The sequence below is a fragment of the Anneissia japonica genome, unplaced genomic scaffold (genome assembly GCF_011630105.1).
Source record: "Anneissia japonica isolate Jap-2015-1 unplaced genomic scaffold, ASM1163010v1 scaffold287965_len1858130_cov191, whole genome shotgun sequence".
In the NCBI taxonomy this organism is placed as follows: domain Eukaryota; kingdom Metazoa; phylum Echinodermata; class Crinoidea; order Comatulida; family Comatulidae; genus Anneissia; species Anneissia japonica.
The window spans coordinates 918273-935052 of NW_022748342.1; the positions used below are offsets into that span (position 1 = coordinate 918273).

At 34.2% G+C, this 16780-nt stretch overlaps 2 protein-coding genes across 2 annotated transcripts; both read left to right on the forward strand.

Moving 5' to 3' along the window:
• Positions 1-2958: 2958 nt before the first annotated feature.
• On the forward strand, positions 2959-4319 carry LOC117120871. Its single transcript, XM_033265966.1, has one exon. It carries the CDS (start codon positions 3140-3142, stop codon positions 3935-3937), a length of 798 nt encoding a protein of 265 aa, XP_033121857.1. The 5' UTR covers positions 2959-3139; the 3' UTR covers positions 3938-4319.
• Positions 4320-10149: 5830 nt separating this feature from the next.
• On the forward strand, positions 10150-12615 carry LOC117120845. The gene has a single exon (XM_033265934.1). The coding sequence runs from the start codon at positions 10256-10258 to the stop codon at positions 11765-11767; it is 1512 nt and encodes a 503-aa protein (XP_033121825.1). The 5' UTR covers positions 10150-10255; the 3' UTR covers positions 11768-12615.
• The last annotated feature ends 4165 nt before the right edge of the window (positions 12616-16780 follow it).

A 16780-nucleotide genomic window follows, 5' to 3' on the forward strand; every position in this document is an offset into this window, starting at 1 on the left:
TGACTCAGAAATACCGGGTTGGTGTCCGGCGGGGGATAGTTTTTACCATATTGTAGTTAAGTTGTAGTTAAGCATAACCTTGAGCCGTAATTCCTGGCCCCAAAACCTTGACTCAGAAGTACCGGGTTGGTGTCCGGCGGGGGATAGTTTTCCACCAAAGTTTTAACTGTTGTTTTTTTTTTTTGTTTTTTTTTTTTTTGTACGGTGCTGGTTACTTTTTGTTGTTATTGTACTATGTGTTTGCAGGACCATATTGTAAAACAGCGGTAAGATCTCGCCTGTATATGTTATCCTGCCTAAAATTTAAAAAAAAGAAATAAAAATAAATAAATAAAGTATGTAAATATTAATCGATCGTTCGTTCGTTGGTATGAATCACAGGAGCTACACATTTGGTTTTTAATGTAGCTTCTCTTAGCCAATACTCGCGTATAATCGATTCTAGATGCCGTTATTAATTGACTGCTGGAGCAGTCGTTGCAGGGTCACTGAAGCCCCCCCCCCCCATTTGGGTGAAGAGTGGCAAACGTACGTAAAGTAAATATTAATAAAACAATCAATGCATGTTCATGTATAAAATGTTATGGTTGTTCGGTATGCGCTTTCATGAGGACTATTTTTGGTGTGCATGGCACCAAGGATAATCCAATAATTTTGAAGAAGTGGGGGTCTTTCTGGTGGTTAATTGGCCAGTAAACCGGGAGACAATACTGCGTTCTTTAATGTGCAAATTGACAATATTGCACACGGGACCAGCGGGTTCAGTCTCATTCGAAAGACTATGCGCTATTGTAACTTGTATTTTACTAATCCAGCAGACACACAAGGAGAGCAGCAGATAGAATTGAACCGGGGACCAAACTATCTCGGTCCCCGGTTCGTGTGCAGTGCACACACACACACACACACACACACACACCCACGCACACACCCACACACACCCACATACACACAGTGGCTGCCACCAGTTTAGGCGCCTGAGCTCAGCTTGTCAAAAGGCATGATTATATTTGCATTGATAATTATATCTTTATTAGTTTAATTATATCGTAACACATTCGTAGGTCGAGCCAATACACTAAAATTGTAATGAATATATATGCCACAGATGTATAGGGACAATTACACATTATCGGTATTAATCCAAACCACCTTAGAAATGTAATACTGGAATAGGATATTATTAGAATGTATTAGATTTCTCAACAGCCATTAAGGGGGCGTTTATTCGATACAGGCGTTTTATTCTAAATGATGCTGTAGAGGGGCATTTGTTCGAGGGGGTATTTATTTAAAGCGAGGCGTTTATTCAAATAAATATGGTATAGATGGGCTTTTAAAAATAACTCAAAGGGGGCGCTATTTTATATTTGTATATGCTTAATTTTGTAGCTCAATAAGTTACTTACATGTGTAGGCAGCACCAAGGTGATAGTTACGGTAGTTATATTGATTATTGTTATGGTTGTGATCTTAGTGATACCGTTGATTTGATGGCGACGACGACAACGGCGTCGACGACGATGATGATGATAATGAAATATTTATTATTGTAAAATTGTGCAATACAATATTTAATATTTAATATACATTTCCATTCCATTTTAAAAGTAGACATGCCATCAACATAAGAAATGCATAGGAAATTTACATAGATTTTAGGTGTACAATGATCTACATAGATAAACTATTGCATAAATGAGGTAGTGATACTACAACTTGTCAAATCTGTTGACATGCCCAAAAGTCATAAGTCGAAGTATCAGAGGAAAACATTTCAGTTTCAGCAAAGCAAAGACCGCAATAGCATGTAGGTCGAGAATAAACACTACCAGAATTTTCTTATACTTAGAAAGAAAATGTATATTTCAATGGATTCTTCTGATCAAGTTGAAAACAGTCGAATAATTACAAACACAAAATACCGCACAATAATATACCTTTGTTTGTGACGGGATAAAATAAAAAGCAAGGTTAATTACTATGTTATGTTTTTTCTCCTACCGACAAGGGTAACACGGTGACAATAATAAACATCAATAACGTAAACCTAGATAGAACGTTAAAAACATAAATAAGGGGAAACTCAATAGAAATAAAGAAAATACTTCAACAAACTACCATCCAATTTTATTGTAAGAATTCACATGTGATTTAATCCGTAATCCGAGGAAGGTAGATATGCTGATGGTAAGTTCGTCTTTTAAGTCGGGAGGAAACAAGTCCTATAAATTAGAAAAGTGATTGAAAAGATGCTACATAAAACAAAGAGTATGGTTTTACTGATGTGTAAATTTAAGGTGGTCATAGTGCCGAATTTAATAATTTATTGTAAATGTTGAGGAAACCAGTGAGTTCAGATATTATAAACACTTAGCGGCAAAGGCAACACTAATACAATAATCAGTCTATTTCCAACGAACACAAAAGTTCAGGTCTAAATAAAATTTAAATTAACTTCTTAAGGTTTGTATTTATTTATTTATACTATTTGAATTTATTATTATTCATTTGTTTTTTTATTTTGATGTTTTTATTAAATTAAATTTTTGAATGATCTGTATTTCCTTTGTTTAACTGCAATTTGATTCATTTACTGTATAAAGTATTTTGATGAAAATTGCAATAAAGTATTTCGTATTTCGTAAAGTATTTCGTACTTCGTAAGTATTTCGCATCTCGATGGGATATAACGATCCATACAGCCAACTCTGAAAGTGTATTTATATATTTATGTGTTTTTTTTTAATGGATTTATGGTATGATACCAGAAAGGAGTCATGCCTCTGTGATCGTATTAACCTCATATGTCTTTTAGTAGAATTATTAAAAATATGAGAAGAACCTATTCTTTTAACCTCACATCCGGATGACTCATATCTGTAAAGACTTTCAAGGAGGATGGCGGCAAAAGATTTGGACTTTTTAAGATACAGTTATGAAAAGAGTCACTTCCTATCGTTGGTATTTGATCAAATAATGCTCTATTGTAAAAAGTTCAACTATAACGTCAGTTCCACGGTTTCGATACTAAATATGTTTTGGGATTTTTACAGATAAAAAGAGAGTCAATTCAATAATTTGTATTTTCAGACTTCTTACTTGCCGTCATTGTTGCATTGTATATCTTAACATAAAGATGTCTGCTCTTACTCTAACATTGATATTGCTAGCGAGTGATTTTTTTAGTTGCCATGGAGCAGCATTTGCAACCTCAAATCCACGGGAACACGCTCATGAGTCAATTGTCAGCACATTTGGAGAGACAGTTATACTGCACTGCAGCGTTAGCAGTGAGATCTACCATAGCACGATTGTGCAATGGATATTTCAAGATGCCAATGAGGTCCTAACGCAAGGAAAGTTTTTGCAAACATTAAATGCTGACAAACGAAGTCGGTATTCTGTGAGTATAGGCAGCAATTTTGATTTACGAATAAACAATGTTCAGTCTAAAGACATAGGAACATATATATGCAGGTCAACAGTTTCCACTGGAAAGTATGAAACTATTGCAACAAGAGTGCTATTTGCAGACTCTCAGAAACACCACGAAGCACCAGTTATGGAGGAGCAAAATTTTCCAGAACATGTAGAAACGTCAGATATACCAAAAACCGGTGACATGATTACGAGAGACCCTCCTAAAAGTGGTGAAAACAGTCAAGGTTCTACAAGCAGCAGACATTACGACGCACTATCTGTCTTCGGTCTGATTTCAGGAATCGCTCTTATGATTGGTATTGTAGGGTCTATCGCATGGAAGAACGGAAAGAAAAGTGGGAGAAAGCATGTCGAGAACAAAGCCTCAGCTGAGGAACCTAAAAAATATGGCTTAAATGATTCAAAGTCCGAAGTACCGTTAAGGAACGGTCGGATGATGAGAGGGTTTGACAGTGACCCAAACCTTGTTAAAGCTAGTGGCTTCAAGTATTAGAACTTGCTTAATTTTTAAACACTGTTGGAGTAATGATGAACGTAATTGCATTTATTTACAGGCTCAAAAAGGTACAAGGATTTTTAAAATGAATAGTTGATATGTAGCATAACTACGGCTCACTCACTTAAAAATATCTTTAATATGTTACAAACCCGGATCTATATAAATATTATTATAATAGTTATTGTCGTGATATATTATTATTATTATTATTATTATTATTATTATTATTATTATTATTATTAGCCTATTAATAATAATAATAATAATATAATAATAATAATAATAATAATAATAATAATAATACCTGTACTATGTTGTTAAAATTTAGTATAAAAGCTACTGTATTTAACAGAAATTTGCTTTTTATCCAATTAGGACATTGTTCTAATAAATAAACTATTTGTGTAAAACAACATTCTAGCACTAATAGGCCTAGGCCTACATTTGCTCAAAGTTGTCTAATGCTTTGTCTATCTTCATCGAGGTTATACAAACGCGGAAATAAGATTTCTTTCGTTATTGTCTTACACAATACCATACCAAACGGAAATACCAACAGGGCAGCCTATGAAATTGCAAAAATTGTCGCCTCAAATTAGATATTGTCGTTCAGTTGAATAACAACAATTATCAGTAAAACGTGTAAACACTAACTCGTTGAGGAAAATTGATCAAGCACAAACTAGTAGTCGAACAAAATGAGGGATGTGTTTTTACTATTTCTAGGCCTAACATTGTGCAGTGGTGTGCGTTTCAACACAGCATCCGCACCGGAGAAGGTTGTGAAAGCATTTTCCGGCAAGACAGTAACGTTTGACTGCATGGAGCCTCCTGCAAACGTTTCATATAGTATTGCATGGTATCGCGATGGTCAGCGTTTATCTTCCGATGGGTCTATTGTAGATGAGGGAACATCAGATCGTTTTTCTATCACTGTAGGAAATTCGTTCTATAATCTGACTATTGAGAATCTTGAAATTGAGGATGCAGGTGGATATGAATGCAGATATGTACTTGGTGACATGTCAGTACTTATACTCACACGCAGTCTTATTGTAAGCGAAACTGAATCATCTGATAATATGGATGCACTAAGTGTGTTCGCTATAGTTGGATTGTTGTCTGGCATTGTTTTGATAATTGGTATAGTTGGAGCAATTGCATGGAACAAGGGAAGAAAACAGGGTGAAACAGAAGGCCAAAGAGCCATGGAAGGCTAATTTAAAATACAGCTGTACTGTCAATAAATTTCAATGCAACGGTGAACAGTACCACGCAAATGATCGCAAAATTACTCGTTAATTACACATGTAATTTGCAGGTAGGGAGTACCACAGGTACGATAACATTCACCAGTACTATCAGAAACAGTACATTATGAAATAAAACTGTGAAAAATACAACCATCAGTACGAACTTAATAACTATCAGCAATGTGCATCTTTACATTGGCTCGGCAATGAAACTTTAAACCATCGTAATATAAAGAATGACGACTGCGATGACTTTAAGGTTTCTTTTTTTATAAAATGACATATATAGGCCTATATTATATATATATATGTATTATAGGCTTATATAAATTATTGTATGAGTCCAGATTCAAACATCTCATGTTACGTGACTAGCTTTATCATCGTTCTTGAGAAGAAAAATTCGAGCTTCTTGTGTAGTTTAGTAAGAGGACTATTTTGATATAAAAATGTTGGTTTGGACGGTAACAAAATGTTTTATCTTTGTATTTAATTTCTATTACATTTCTGATTGCTTTGAATGTTTACCGCTCAGAATAAAGTCGTTACATATCAAATTACTATTTTATTTGACTTTGAATTAGTTTAAGCAGTACAAAATAGAGATTAGTCTACTACTGCTTTTAAACATCATAAATATACACACAAAATAGAACTATGCACCACATCATTGGTATCGATAACTCGGTCAGTTGTGCCAAATCCTTGATCATATTTGTGATTAAAGGAAGAAGACGTTCCTTTCTATTTCGACGGATACGGAAATGACAGTGAAAAAATAACATAGCCAGGTCGAAGTTTGCAGCATATAGTTACGCGCACTCGGCATTAAGCAAGAATACAGTAGAGTAGGCCTACTGATCAAAACGTCAAAATTTTTAATCCAATATTTAATTATAATTACATTATTTTAATTTTATCTTTTTATTCTACTTATGTAGAATAAATATAATCTAATATACACTCCTATGCAGAAATGGTTGAAATTGTTTAAAATCACAGTTAAAAATAATGAAAATTATCCCAAAACAATGATAGGCCTACGGTATATTGTCAGCATTTTAATTAGCAAAGAACAAATAATGAAAGAATTATAAACTGCACATACAGACTGTACGCTACATAAATACGCTGTCATGCTTGTTATAACATACATAGGCCTGTTACATGCTTGTCAGCGGCTGGAAAATTGATACCGTACTTATTTTTCTGGAATTCTAGCGCCCTGTACAGGGGGTGGGTACAAGGGGAAAAAGCCTCTTTGGAGCCAGAGGGTTTCTGTTTCTTCATAGCCATAACATAGCTATAACAACTTTAGATGAGTAATACAATTAGTAATTTGACATTGCTTTCATTTAACAAAAATCACATAGAATTTTACCATGACACTGACACACTATCAGAGAGGTTGGGCCTAAATACACCTATAATAATCATCCTTAAAATTGTCATTAACATTAAAATTAACATTTTGAACAAAAATATAAAGGCTTGGTTAAAATACATTTTTATAAAAATTTCAATCCTTGACCAAGATTAAGATGAAGAAGAAACAAAGAAAAAGGAAGAACAAAAACTATAGGCCTAAACAAAAAGATGAGTTTTGAGTCTGGCCTTAAATAGGGAGATGGATGGAGATTCCCGTATATTAATGAGAAGGGTTCCAGAGTCTAGGAGCGGCGACCCTATAATAGCGCACACTATACGACTTCAGTTTGTGAATATGAGTAGAAAGTGTGGATGATCTAGCCGATACAGTACTTGATACCTCACACGACAATAACAACAATAAAAAACGGGGCATGTGCATAAAAAAAACTCATTCAATTCTGTGAAGATAGAAAGGTTAGCCTGTACCAATCTATGGACGGCAATCTGAGATGGTTTTAATTTAAAAATCTAAGTAATAAAGTATAGTAAATATCGTTTATAACATTTAAATTTTATTTATTTGTAAAGGCAATGACAATGATCAAAACAAGTCAGGCTGACGTATTTCAGGAAAATAATGTTGTTTTGAACCTAGTGATAGATACTCATCTACAACAAAGTGTGGAAATCGACTTCGTCTAATAACAAACTTAATTAGAAATAAATCGTGACTTGAATAAATATTGTACAGACAAATAGAGCTTAATAACTTGTTATTTTAATAAATAATAAGTCACTGACAAATCCCATGTCTTATGTAAACCCTTTGATGTGCGATTTTAGGCAAAGAATCCAACGTATTTCCTCAAAACGCCTTTCATTGGCAGACAATGAAATTCTTTTTATAATATAATACCTTATAACACACCTAAATAGTTCCTTGTCATATGATCAGTAGATTTTGTATCACGTGACATTTGTTATTTACACCATTCGTCACTAATCAAGAAAAGTTAAGTTTCATCCGTGCACTTTCTTTCTCCATTTGTTTCGTCTCATTGCAGGCCTCCACCTAATACAATGTTTTCATTGGTTGAAAGAAAATGGACTGTTCCATTTTGAGGAAAATAGTTAATTACCAAAATGTTGTTTGTGTTAAAAATGTTTAGAGGAAAGGTAGGTATACATTTTATTTTCTTAGAATATCAAATGACAAAGATCTAATTTAGATGTGTTATAAAACGAATAACGAATGTTTATGAGTGCAATGGGAAGACTATCTTTATGAGTTTAAAACTTGACTGTTCCATTCAACGAGACGGAGCCAAGTATAATATCCTATGATATTTTTCTGAAAACGCATATCGAGATAATATAATATACATATATAATTATATATATATATATATATATATATATATATTTAGGCTTATACATACATATAATTAATAACACAAGAACAAATTGCTCACTACGGCTTAGCTTGGAACTTGAATCCAACTGAAAGCTGTTGATACTTAAGATAGGGCGTATCACAAATCGGTTACATATATAAACATTTACCATTGTGCTGCTTGTTATTTTTGTAGTGTTTTCCATTCCTTATGATAAATCAAATCAAAAATAATAATTGAAGACATGGATGCCAAAAGAGGAACAGTGGTACCAAGAAGCAGGTGAGAACAATGATACCAACATGTAGAAGGGGGAACATAAATGCCAGAAAGTAAGAGGAAGATGGGACATGGAAGTCATAGTAATAAGTTGAAGGAGACTGATAATAGAAAGTAGACAAGAGAACTAATACCAAAAATAGGAGAGGGACATAAATACCAAAAATAAGTTCAAGTATGAGGAGATAGAGGCTTACCAACTAGTGGGAGGGGACAAATACCAATGAGTATGGTAGAAAAATAGGACTGATACCAAACTTAGAAGGGACAGTGATACCAGTATAAGTAGGAGGAGAAACTGATACCAACAAATATGATGTGGGGTGAAGTGGGAGGAAAAACTAATGAGTAGAACCCCTCCTTTGCGACACCCCTATTAAGGGGACACTTTTCCGTGAAACGACGGGAAATATATCTTTTAACACTACAGGACACCCATATTAAGAGGACGAGGGCACTGAGTGTCCAAAATGTTCAACACCAATTATTTTTTTCTTATTTTATTGTATCAAAACAACTACAGTAGTCTCAAAATAAGAAAAATTCATTCAACTTTATATTTTGAAACCTTTTGAGCAATAGATTAGATCCTTAGAGTGAACATCGGTATAGGCCTACTGCATGTTCTACTTTGTATAAACTAATCTCGTCGAATTTGACCCTTAGGATTCTAATCCATACGGGGTACCATAACATGCACACTTAATTATATGTCGTTACTCTATTCATGCTACATTCATCCAATAGAGAGCTGAATATTTAAAAATAATAATAATAATATTTGGTCACTGAAATAATGTTGCTTTAATTATATTTTTGCTGATTTCATATTATAAATGAATGCATTATAAGTTATTGCTTCATAAATTAGTTCTAATTCTAACTGATTCTTATGTCAATACAAATGAAATTATAAAACCCTATTAAATTGAAAATTTAACGTTTTTGGTTAGTGTCTCCTTAATAAGGGTAGCTCTATTCAAGGGGACACTTTTTTGATTCCCTATATGATATATATATATATATATATATATATATATATACAGTATATATATATATGATAATAATAAATAACCACAATAACAATAATAATAATAATAATAATAATAATAATAATAATAATAATAATAAATAATAATACTGTAATTGGTTCTTTAATGTATAGACGTTTACGGCCAAGGAGGAAACTAATAATAATAATAGGTAGAGCGACAGTCGACTTTCCGTGACCTTGATTTGACTTTTTCCCAAAATTCAAATACCCTTTCCTTGTAGCAGTATATACGTCTTGATTTTATTTTAAGGTGGTCCATTTATTATTATTGCTTAATCGGCGGTGTACACATAACTGTTGCAAAGGTGACATTGGTATTAAAAAAAATAATAATATTTTAATAATAATGAACTTGTTATTGTTGTGGTGATGGTGAATACGCATGAGTCAATATGTGACACATTCTTCTTTATGATAAGTATAAACCCACAGGTCTGGCGCCTTACAAGTCAGGGATTTAAGTGTAGACTTGTGGAATTGTCTTTGGATTACCGGTTGTAGTACGTTCGGCATCCTGGTTTACATCTAGACCTAGCCTGAATTTCTTAGTTAATTAGTTAAAACCAAAATGACTTTACTAAATAGTTTAGCCATAATACTTTTCAAATGTCAAGACATGTATATTGCAGACAGCAGATATGAACACTGCGAAAAAAATATAAAATTCAGTTATAGCTGGTCTTTTAAATACAATGACGTTATTGATAGTAAAATTACGTAAACAATTGATGAGATAACATTTGTGTATAATAATGCCTGTTCAATTTGTCCAAACGTCATTTAAAAAGAATAAATAAATAAATGCTGATTTTGATGATCTCATGAACACCTATGATTTTGAGACAAGGGCGCTTTTGTCAGTAGGTCAGATATTCAGGCTGTGACGGGATCCCGGCATAGTTATTATTTTACAAGTACCTCCGTAACGTCCGGCCATACAAGATGTACTAGTTTTCTGAGCATGCGTTTTCTTGAGAGGGTATATATGGGTTACCGGCAAACACTCATACAAGTTGAAGAACCGATTCACAATAGAATCGCCCGAATACGACTTAAACCATTATCTAACAGAGCTGGGGATTATAACATTATTATTATGGATTGTTTACGTGTTCCAATAATTATACTGAGCTTAATATGTACAGGCAGCCTTCTTCTGACACAAGCAGACGAGATGTTGTCTAACCAAATGGGCCTGCGCATAACGAGTCTCGGAGCTACAGAAACGATAAGATGTCTTAAAGAAAATCAAGGCAATAATTTGGTGGTTTGGAGTCACAAAGGAGAGCATGTTAGCATCAATGGTATTATATTTACTACTAATCAAGATCATCGGAACAGATATAGCGTCAAGGGGGACAGTGAGAGTGGACATTACAATCTACAAATACAAAATATAAAACATGAGGACACGGGAACGTGGGAGTGTAAATACGGACGATCCGAGAATATAGAAAACGTGATTAAAACCGTTGTGATTGTGATTCCACCAGACGAGGGTTTCCCGACGTGTGATATTTCAACCTCTCCATCTACAATACGTATTGGAGATCCATTTCAACTAACGTGTACCTCTAGTGGGGGTTTTCCAGCACCTACTCTCGTTTGGCGACGAGACGGAGTCGAATTATCACGAAAAAGCGATGGTGATGTTCTTGTATTGGATCGCGTAGCAGAACAGTCTGATTACAATGTGCGATATTCATGTGAATTAGAGAGCTTAGCTTTGCCTACTTCACCGACGTGCACGCAGCAAGTCATGGTTCTACCAACGGAGGCCCCGACATCACGAGGGGCAACGCAAACTGTGAGTACGTTACGGACAAAACCAACAGTTTTTACCACAAAACAACCAAATACAATAACGCAGAAATCAAACGTTCCTCCAGAACAACGCACCACAATGACAAATAGGCCGACAACAGCAATTTATGGGTCAGAAAAAATTACACGACCCACTGTTACGTCATCAGACTCTTCAAGCAGCAGTAACACTCCCAATGAGTCTCACCTTCCGGTAACAAATTCAAGAGAAAATCGTAATCAAATAACAGAAAGCGTAAGTCAAGAGGTTTCGTCGTCTAATATGTTTGACGCACTAACGGCATTTGGACTATTGAGTGGTGTTTTTCTTATATTGCTAATACTTATGGCTGTCTCGTGGCGCAGGGGGCATTCCAAGGCAATTAAGAAAGAAGAAGAAAAGATTACAGGTTCGACGGAAACGTTAACAGAAGAGAACCCTAACTGGGTCCGTCCCTACTCAACTATAACCCTCAACAGCTCGGCAACAACAGAAAGTGTGTACGACATCCCGCGAATGCCAAGCGTGTTCCGTACTTCGTACATAGACACATCGACAGGACAAGTGGTTTCAAGTATAGTAATAGACGATCCTAATAAACTCTACAAACACGAAGAAGTAGAGCATTATTATTCAAATATGCCTCTGTATTCAAAAGTGAAAAAGTAATTTAACGATAAAATTAATAGGTTATTTATGGCTAGTTAAATTAAGAAATCACACAAAAGTCAACTTATACACAATTTTAAATATATTGCGAGAGTAACTAAATTGTACAGTTTATTTAAAGCGACATGTTTTACCTCCTTGATTAATTGGTTTATTAAAGAAAGAAAAGGGGGTATAATCTAATGCTACAGTCAGTTTCTCTTCCCATAATAATAAACAAGATCTGGCACTTTCTCGTTAGTAAGATTCACTCGTAAGCCTACTATTACTGACATCATAATAGTACGCCTAACTATTACTGACATCATTACTAGTAAAACAGGCGCCTCGCTTCCACGGTGCTAGATTTGTGATATGAGTTACTGTAAATAACAAACATTGAATGTAAACTCATTAACGTCCGGACAATGATTAGAAACTGTCTAAGATAAGTATAGCTAAATGATTTTGATATAATTATGAATAATTATCATAGTGCCAAATATAATATAGTTTGAAAGGAGAATGTACGGTAAGTTATACAGTAAAGATAGCATTCATTCACCTAATGCTACACATTACTTGCAACATCAGCGAGGGATTTCCTTCTCTGTTCAATGCCATAGAATGTCATTCTACTACTACCAGAGCATAAGTACAAGAGGGAAAGTTCTTACACCTGATGAAGCGATTATTTCACAGTTAATTGTCCTTGATTTATGTACTTCATTTATGAACATAGAAATTCAAGTATTAAGTATACAATTATTAGATATGTTACTGTAAATAATTATTTATCAATGTATGATGTAAAGATTTTTCACTGTATATTTCAAAATAAAGTTAGAATCTTATTGTATTGAAGAAAACATATGTTTTGTTTTTTTTGGTTTTTTTTTAACCATTAACATTTCCCAAGCGTAATTCACCGGTCATAACTTTCAATAGAAAATTATAGAAAATAAAAAAACGTAAATTTATGTTTATCTTTATGAGGATGATGGCGATGATGATGATGATGATGATAATGAAAATGATGATGAAGTTAATGATGATGATGATAATTATGAAGAAGTAGAGGATGCTGATGATGATTTTAATGATGAAATGATGATGAAGATGATGATGTTGATGACGATAATGATGATGATGATGATGAAAGTGATGATAGATTTGATTATGCTGTATACTAGCATAATTATAAAATTAAAAACAGATGGCGGAGGAGCAACGAACAGCAAAAATTCCTGTAAAACCTTAAACAGATGCAAACATTAAGTGAGTTATTCAACAACAAAATACTCACATCAATTACATACAAACATAAAATCTTAAACAATATTGTTGAATAATATATAGGCCTAGACTATATATTTGATTAACATTGGTAGGTATTGACAAATACAAACAGAGATCACTATCATCATCCTCAACATGGTCATCATCATCTTTATCATCAAAATGATTATACAGCTCCACTATTAAGATTGGGTGTATCGACAACATGAGGGCAGTATGACCTGTTTTCGTTATGTCAGAACTTACTATCAAATTGAGAACGTCGGCATAGTCACTTGATGATACCGTCATCTCTGGGTATCTTCGTGGAACTGATACATCGGTGTATGTGGAAGAAGTAGAACGATTTGTTGAATGGTGTTCTGAGAATTATTTAAAACTAAACATAAGTAAGACAAAAGAAATCATAATATTTGGTACTAGGAGGAAAACTGGTGGTCATGAAATTAATGATAAAATGGGCTGCCTGTTGACCAAGTTAAAGAATTTAAATAGCTCGGTACTGTAATAGATAAATATTTAAGTTTTTGCTTCCACATTATTTCTATTTTTAAAAAATCTAATAAAAGGCTTTATTTTCTAAGAAAACTCAAACAATATGGTCGATGGTACATTTTTTAATTTATTTTATAAATCTGTTATTCAAAGCTTTGTGATGTTAAGCTTGCTTCCAATTTTCGGCGGTCGCTCCGAGGAGAATAAGAAATCACTTGAAAGAGTCGGGAAGCGTGCAGGCAACATTGTAGGCATCGACATTCCTCCAATTGATAGCATATAAGGAGAAATCAATTAGGAATGTTAAGTCAATTAGGCCTATTGATGAACGATCACACCCCCTCTATGTGTATTATATTTGTAATCGTTCAGATTTTGGTAATGGCCACTGAGAGCAAATCATGTACGCACAGGATGATCGTTTGTGCAAAATTCCTGTTACATTTTTAATGAGGATGTGAAAGGATGAAATCAAGACGGTATGTTGGCAGCCTCTGGATAGTAACTCTTTTAATTGTGCTTTTATAGTTTTATAGGCCTATTGATTTTTTTTTATCTAACATGAGCTCTGTTAGCGAGACGATTTTCTTAATTGTAATTAACAGTATTTGTATTAAGTTATATATTTTAGTGTGAGTGTCACGTGTTGATGAAATATATTAGTCAATTAATTTCCTTGCAGCACAATTAAATTTTCGATTTGCATATGATTAACATAGCCGGTGTTTTACGTTGCATGTGTAACGTAAACCGTTACACGTTCTCAGTTTATTTCGGGAAGTCGGGAACCTCGGAAGCTAGTACAGTATAGTTACAGCTTAAATTTCCATGGAAAATGATAGGGTATGCAGTTGGCAACCCATGTGGAGGTAGGCCCCGGGATAGCTAGAGAACTGGCGAAGTTGGTGAAACCGTTGGAGACGGTTTCTAGTGTTGAGTGGAACTATAGGTTCTACCATTCAATTCAAGTGGAATTGAAGATTGAACCCGAACTTGGGAACTGTGACGTAAGCGTTCCAGTGCGACCCAGAGTCGTAGAGGTGCTTGTTCGTGTTTGTACACACACGTGGATACAGTCTTTGTTCGGAAGACCAGAGTTCAATAGCAAGTTGTAACGCCCGTAGGAAACCGTGGCAGAAGCCGGTTCAGAGCGCCATGATTAAACCGCCATATCTTTTAACTAATAATAGGCCTAATCTTTTTTTTTTTTTTTTAATTTATTGTCATCCGTATTGTCACGTTTATTAAGTTAAAGCAGGGAAGTGATATATTTCCCTTGCTGAGGTGCCACATTTGAGAAAGGCAATTAAATTTCTTTATAATTGTAATTTCTTGTATATCTATTTTGTTGTGGTCTAGTGTTGTCAGATCCGGTAGCTCATCACATTCCCTCTTTACTATTGAATCAAATCACAGATGTAACAGTGAGTTATAAATAAACAAATTTCTTTTTCTACAAAACGACTTATAATAGAAGTTTAGTATGTGTTCGATGTATTAGCTCCTGACTTCCCCTCCCCCTCCCGTTTTCCCCCTTTTTTTCTGGGTGGTGACCTTTTCTTGTAGTCGGGTCTTTAGTGCTGCACCCAGATTGCAGTAATTAAATTTAGGTATATAGATTCGATGCTTCACTTGTTTAACTAAAGTTTTACAACTCTTTTATGTACGAATTATATTGTAATCACCTCTCTGAAGTATTTCAAGTGTTAGGTGTATGTCGAATGTAACAGTTTGAACCTATTATATTTATATATACTCTTTATATCCATTTTATATATTATATACTCTTTATATTTATCTTACATATTGTATATACTCTGTATATTTATCAATGGGGCAGCCTTATGTTCACATTATATAAAATGTTTAACTAATATAGCGGCATCGATGGGTGGCTGCCCCATTACACATTTTGAGTTAATTATATATTACATTGTTTTTCGTCATTGAATAAAATGACAATTTCCACCCAATTCGGTGTTTGCTATCTTTGTTTCGTCTTGTACTCTCCTTCTGCGACATAAACATGATTATACAGCTACACTATTAAGTTTTGGGTGTATCGACAACATGAGAGCAGTATGATCTATTTTCGTTATGTCGAAACTTACTTTTATCAAATTGAGAACGTCGACATAGTCACTTAAGGTATATATTTTGTTACTAATGCGAGTTATACGTAACCGATTTTTTTCCCTACAAAATTACTTCAAAAATATAATTAGGCCTCTTTCAAAAAATAACAAGGGAAATGGAATCACTGACTTATATTAGAATTTGTATGTATGTGTTCTATGTATCATTCACATCCAAAAAGATTCGCAAACGATTTGAGGGTCCGCTAGATCTTATATAGACCATTTTTCATGATTTTATTATTCCCGTATCATACAACAGAAACATCTTCTATCCATAATCTTAATGGTGGAATATCAACCATGCGTCGCCCTAAATTTTGCAAAAATGTAAAAACAATTGGGAATAATTGATAATGAAACATGCCAGTTTATGCCTGTATTAATTGGATTATTAAATAAAAACAATATTGTTGAATATTTGAAGATTTTGAAATATTATATATATAATAATACTAATAATAAGGAACTTGTAATTTCACTCTGCAGGCTGTTTCATGCACTAGGCAAACTTCAGGAGTGAAGGGAATTTCAAATTTGACGTGTATATGTAGAGTTGGGCCGGTGTAGATGCAAATTAGGTATTATGTGTTTTTGAGTAGGAATTTGGCACGATGTCTGCATTTTGAAAGGAGTTCGTGCCTTTTGTTCAAGGTAGATTGTTTGTCTGCATAAAGTATATGAAACTTTTCTGCGTTGCATAGATTGCATCGCTTTGTTTGGGTGAGTAGGATGAGGCTCTATCAATAATGGACCATTTGATATTGTTGTGTTTTGCTGTCTTTTAGTTTCCATATGAACTTTGAAAGTTCTGTGCTGTTTCTGTGTTTTGGTGCATTGAATGTGTGCTTATGATTTGTATATCGGGTTTTAAATGCGGTATCTGTGAGCCCGATGTAATGCTTCGATTCTTCGTTTGTTGAGCTTTGTAAATAATTGAGGAGGTGAGGCAGTTTCCTGAGAGTGGGCAATCTTCTTTAATCCGACAGTTGCATAGTTTGGTCGGTACTTGTTGTTTGGTGTGGAGAAGGTGGTTGTTGTGGGCTTTGATGGTGCTGCCCATGTTTCTTGTGCAACTGTAGCTAACTTTTACGTTGTTCTTGTT

Bases quoted from the DNA above. Each gene is read 5' to 3' on its own strand.
- LOC117120845 (XM_033265934.1), top strand. From the start codon at position 10,256: ATGCGTTTTCTTGAGAGGGTATATATGGGTTACCGGCAAACACTCATA.
- LOC117120871 (XM_033265966.1), top strand. From the start codon at position 3,140: ATGTCTGCTCTTACTCTAACATTGATATTGCTAGCGAGTGATTTTTTT.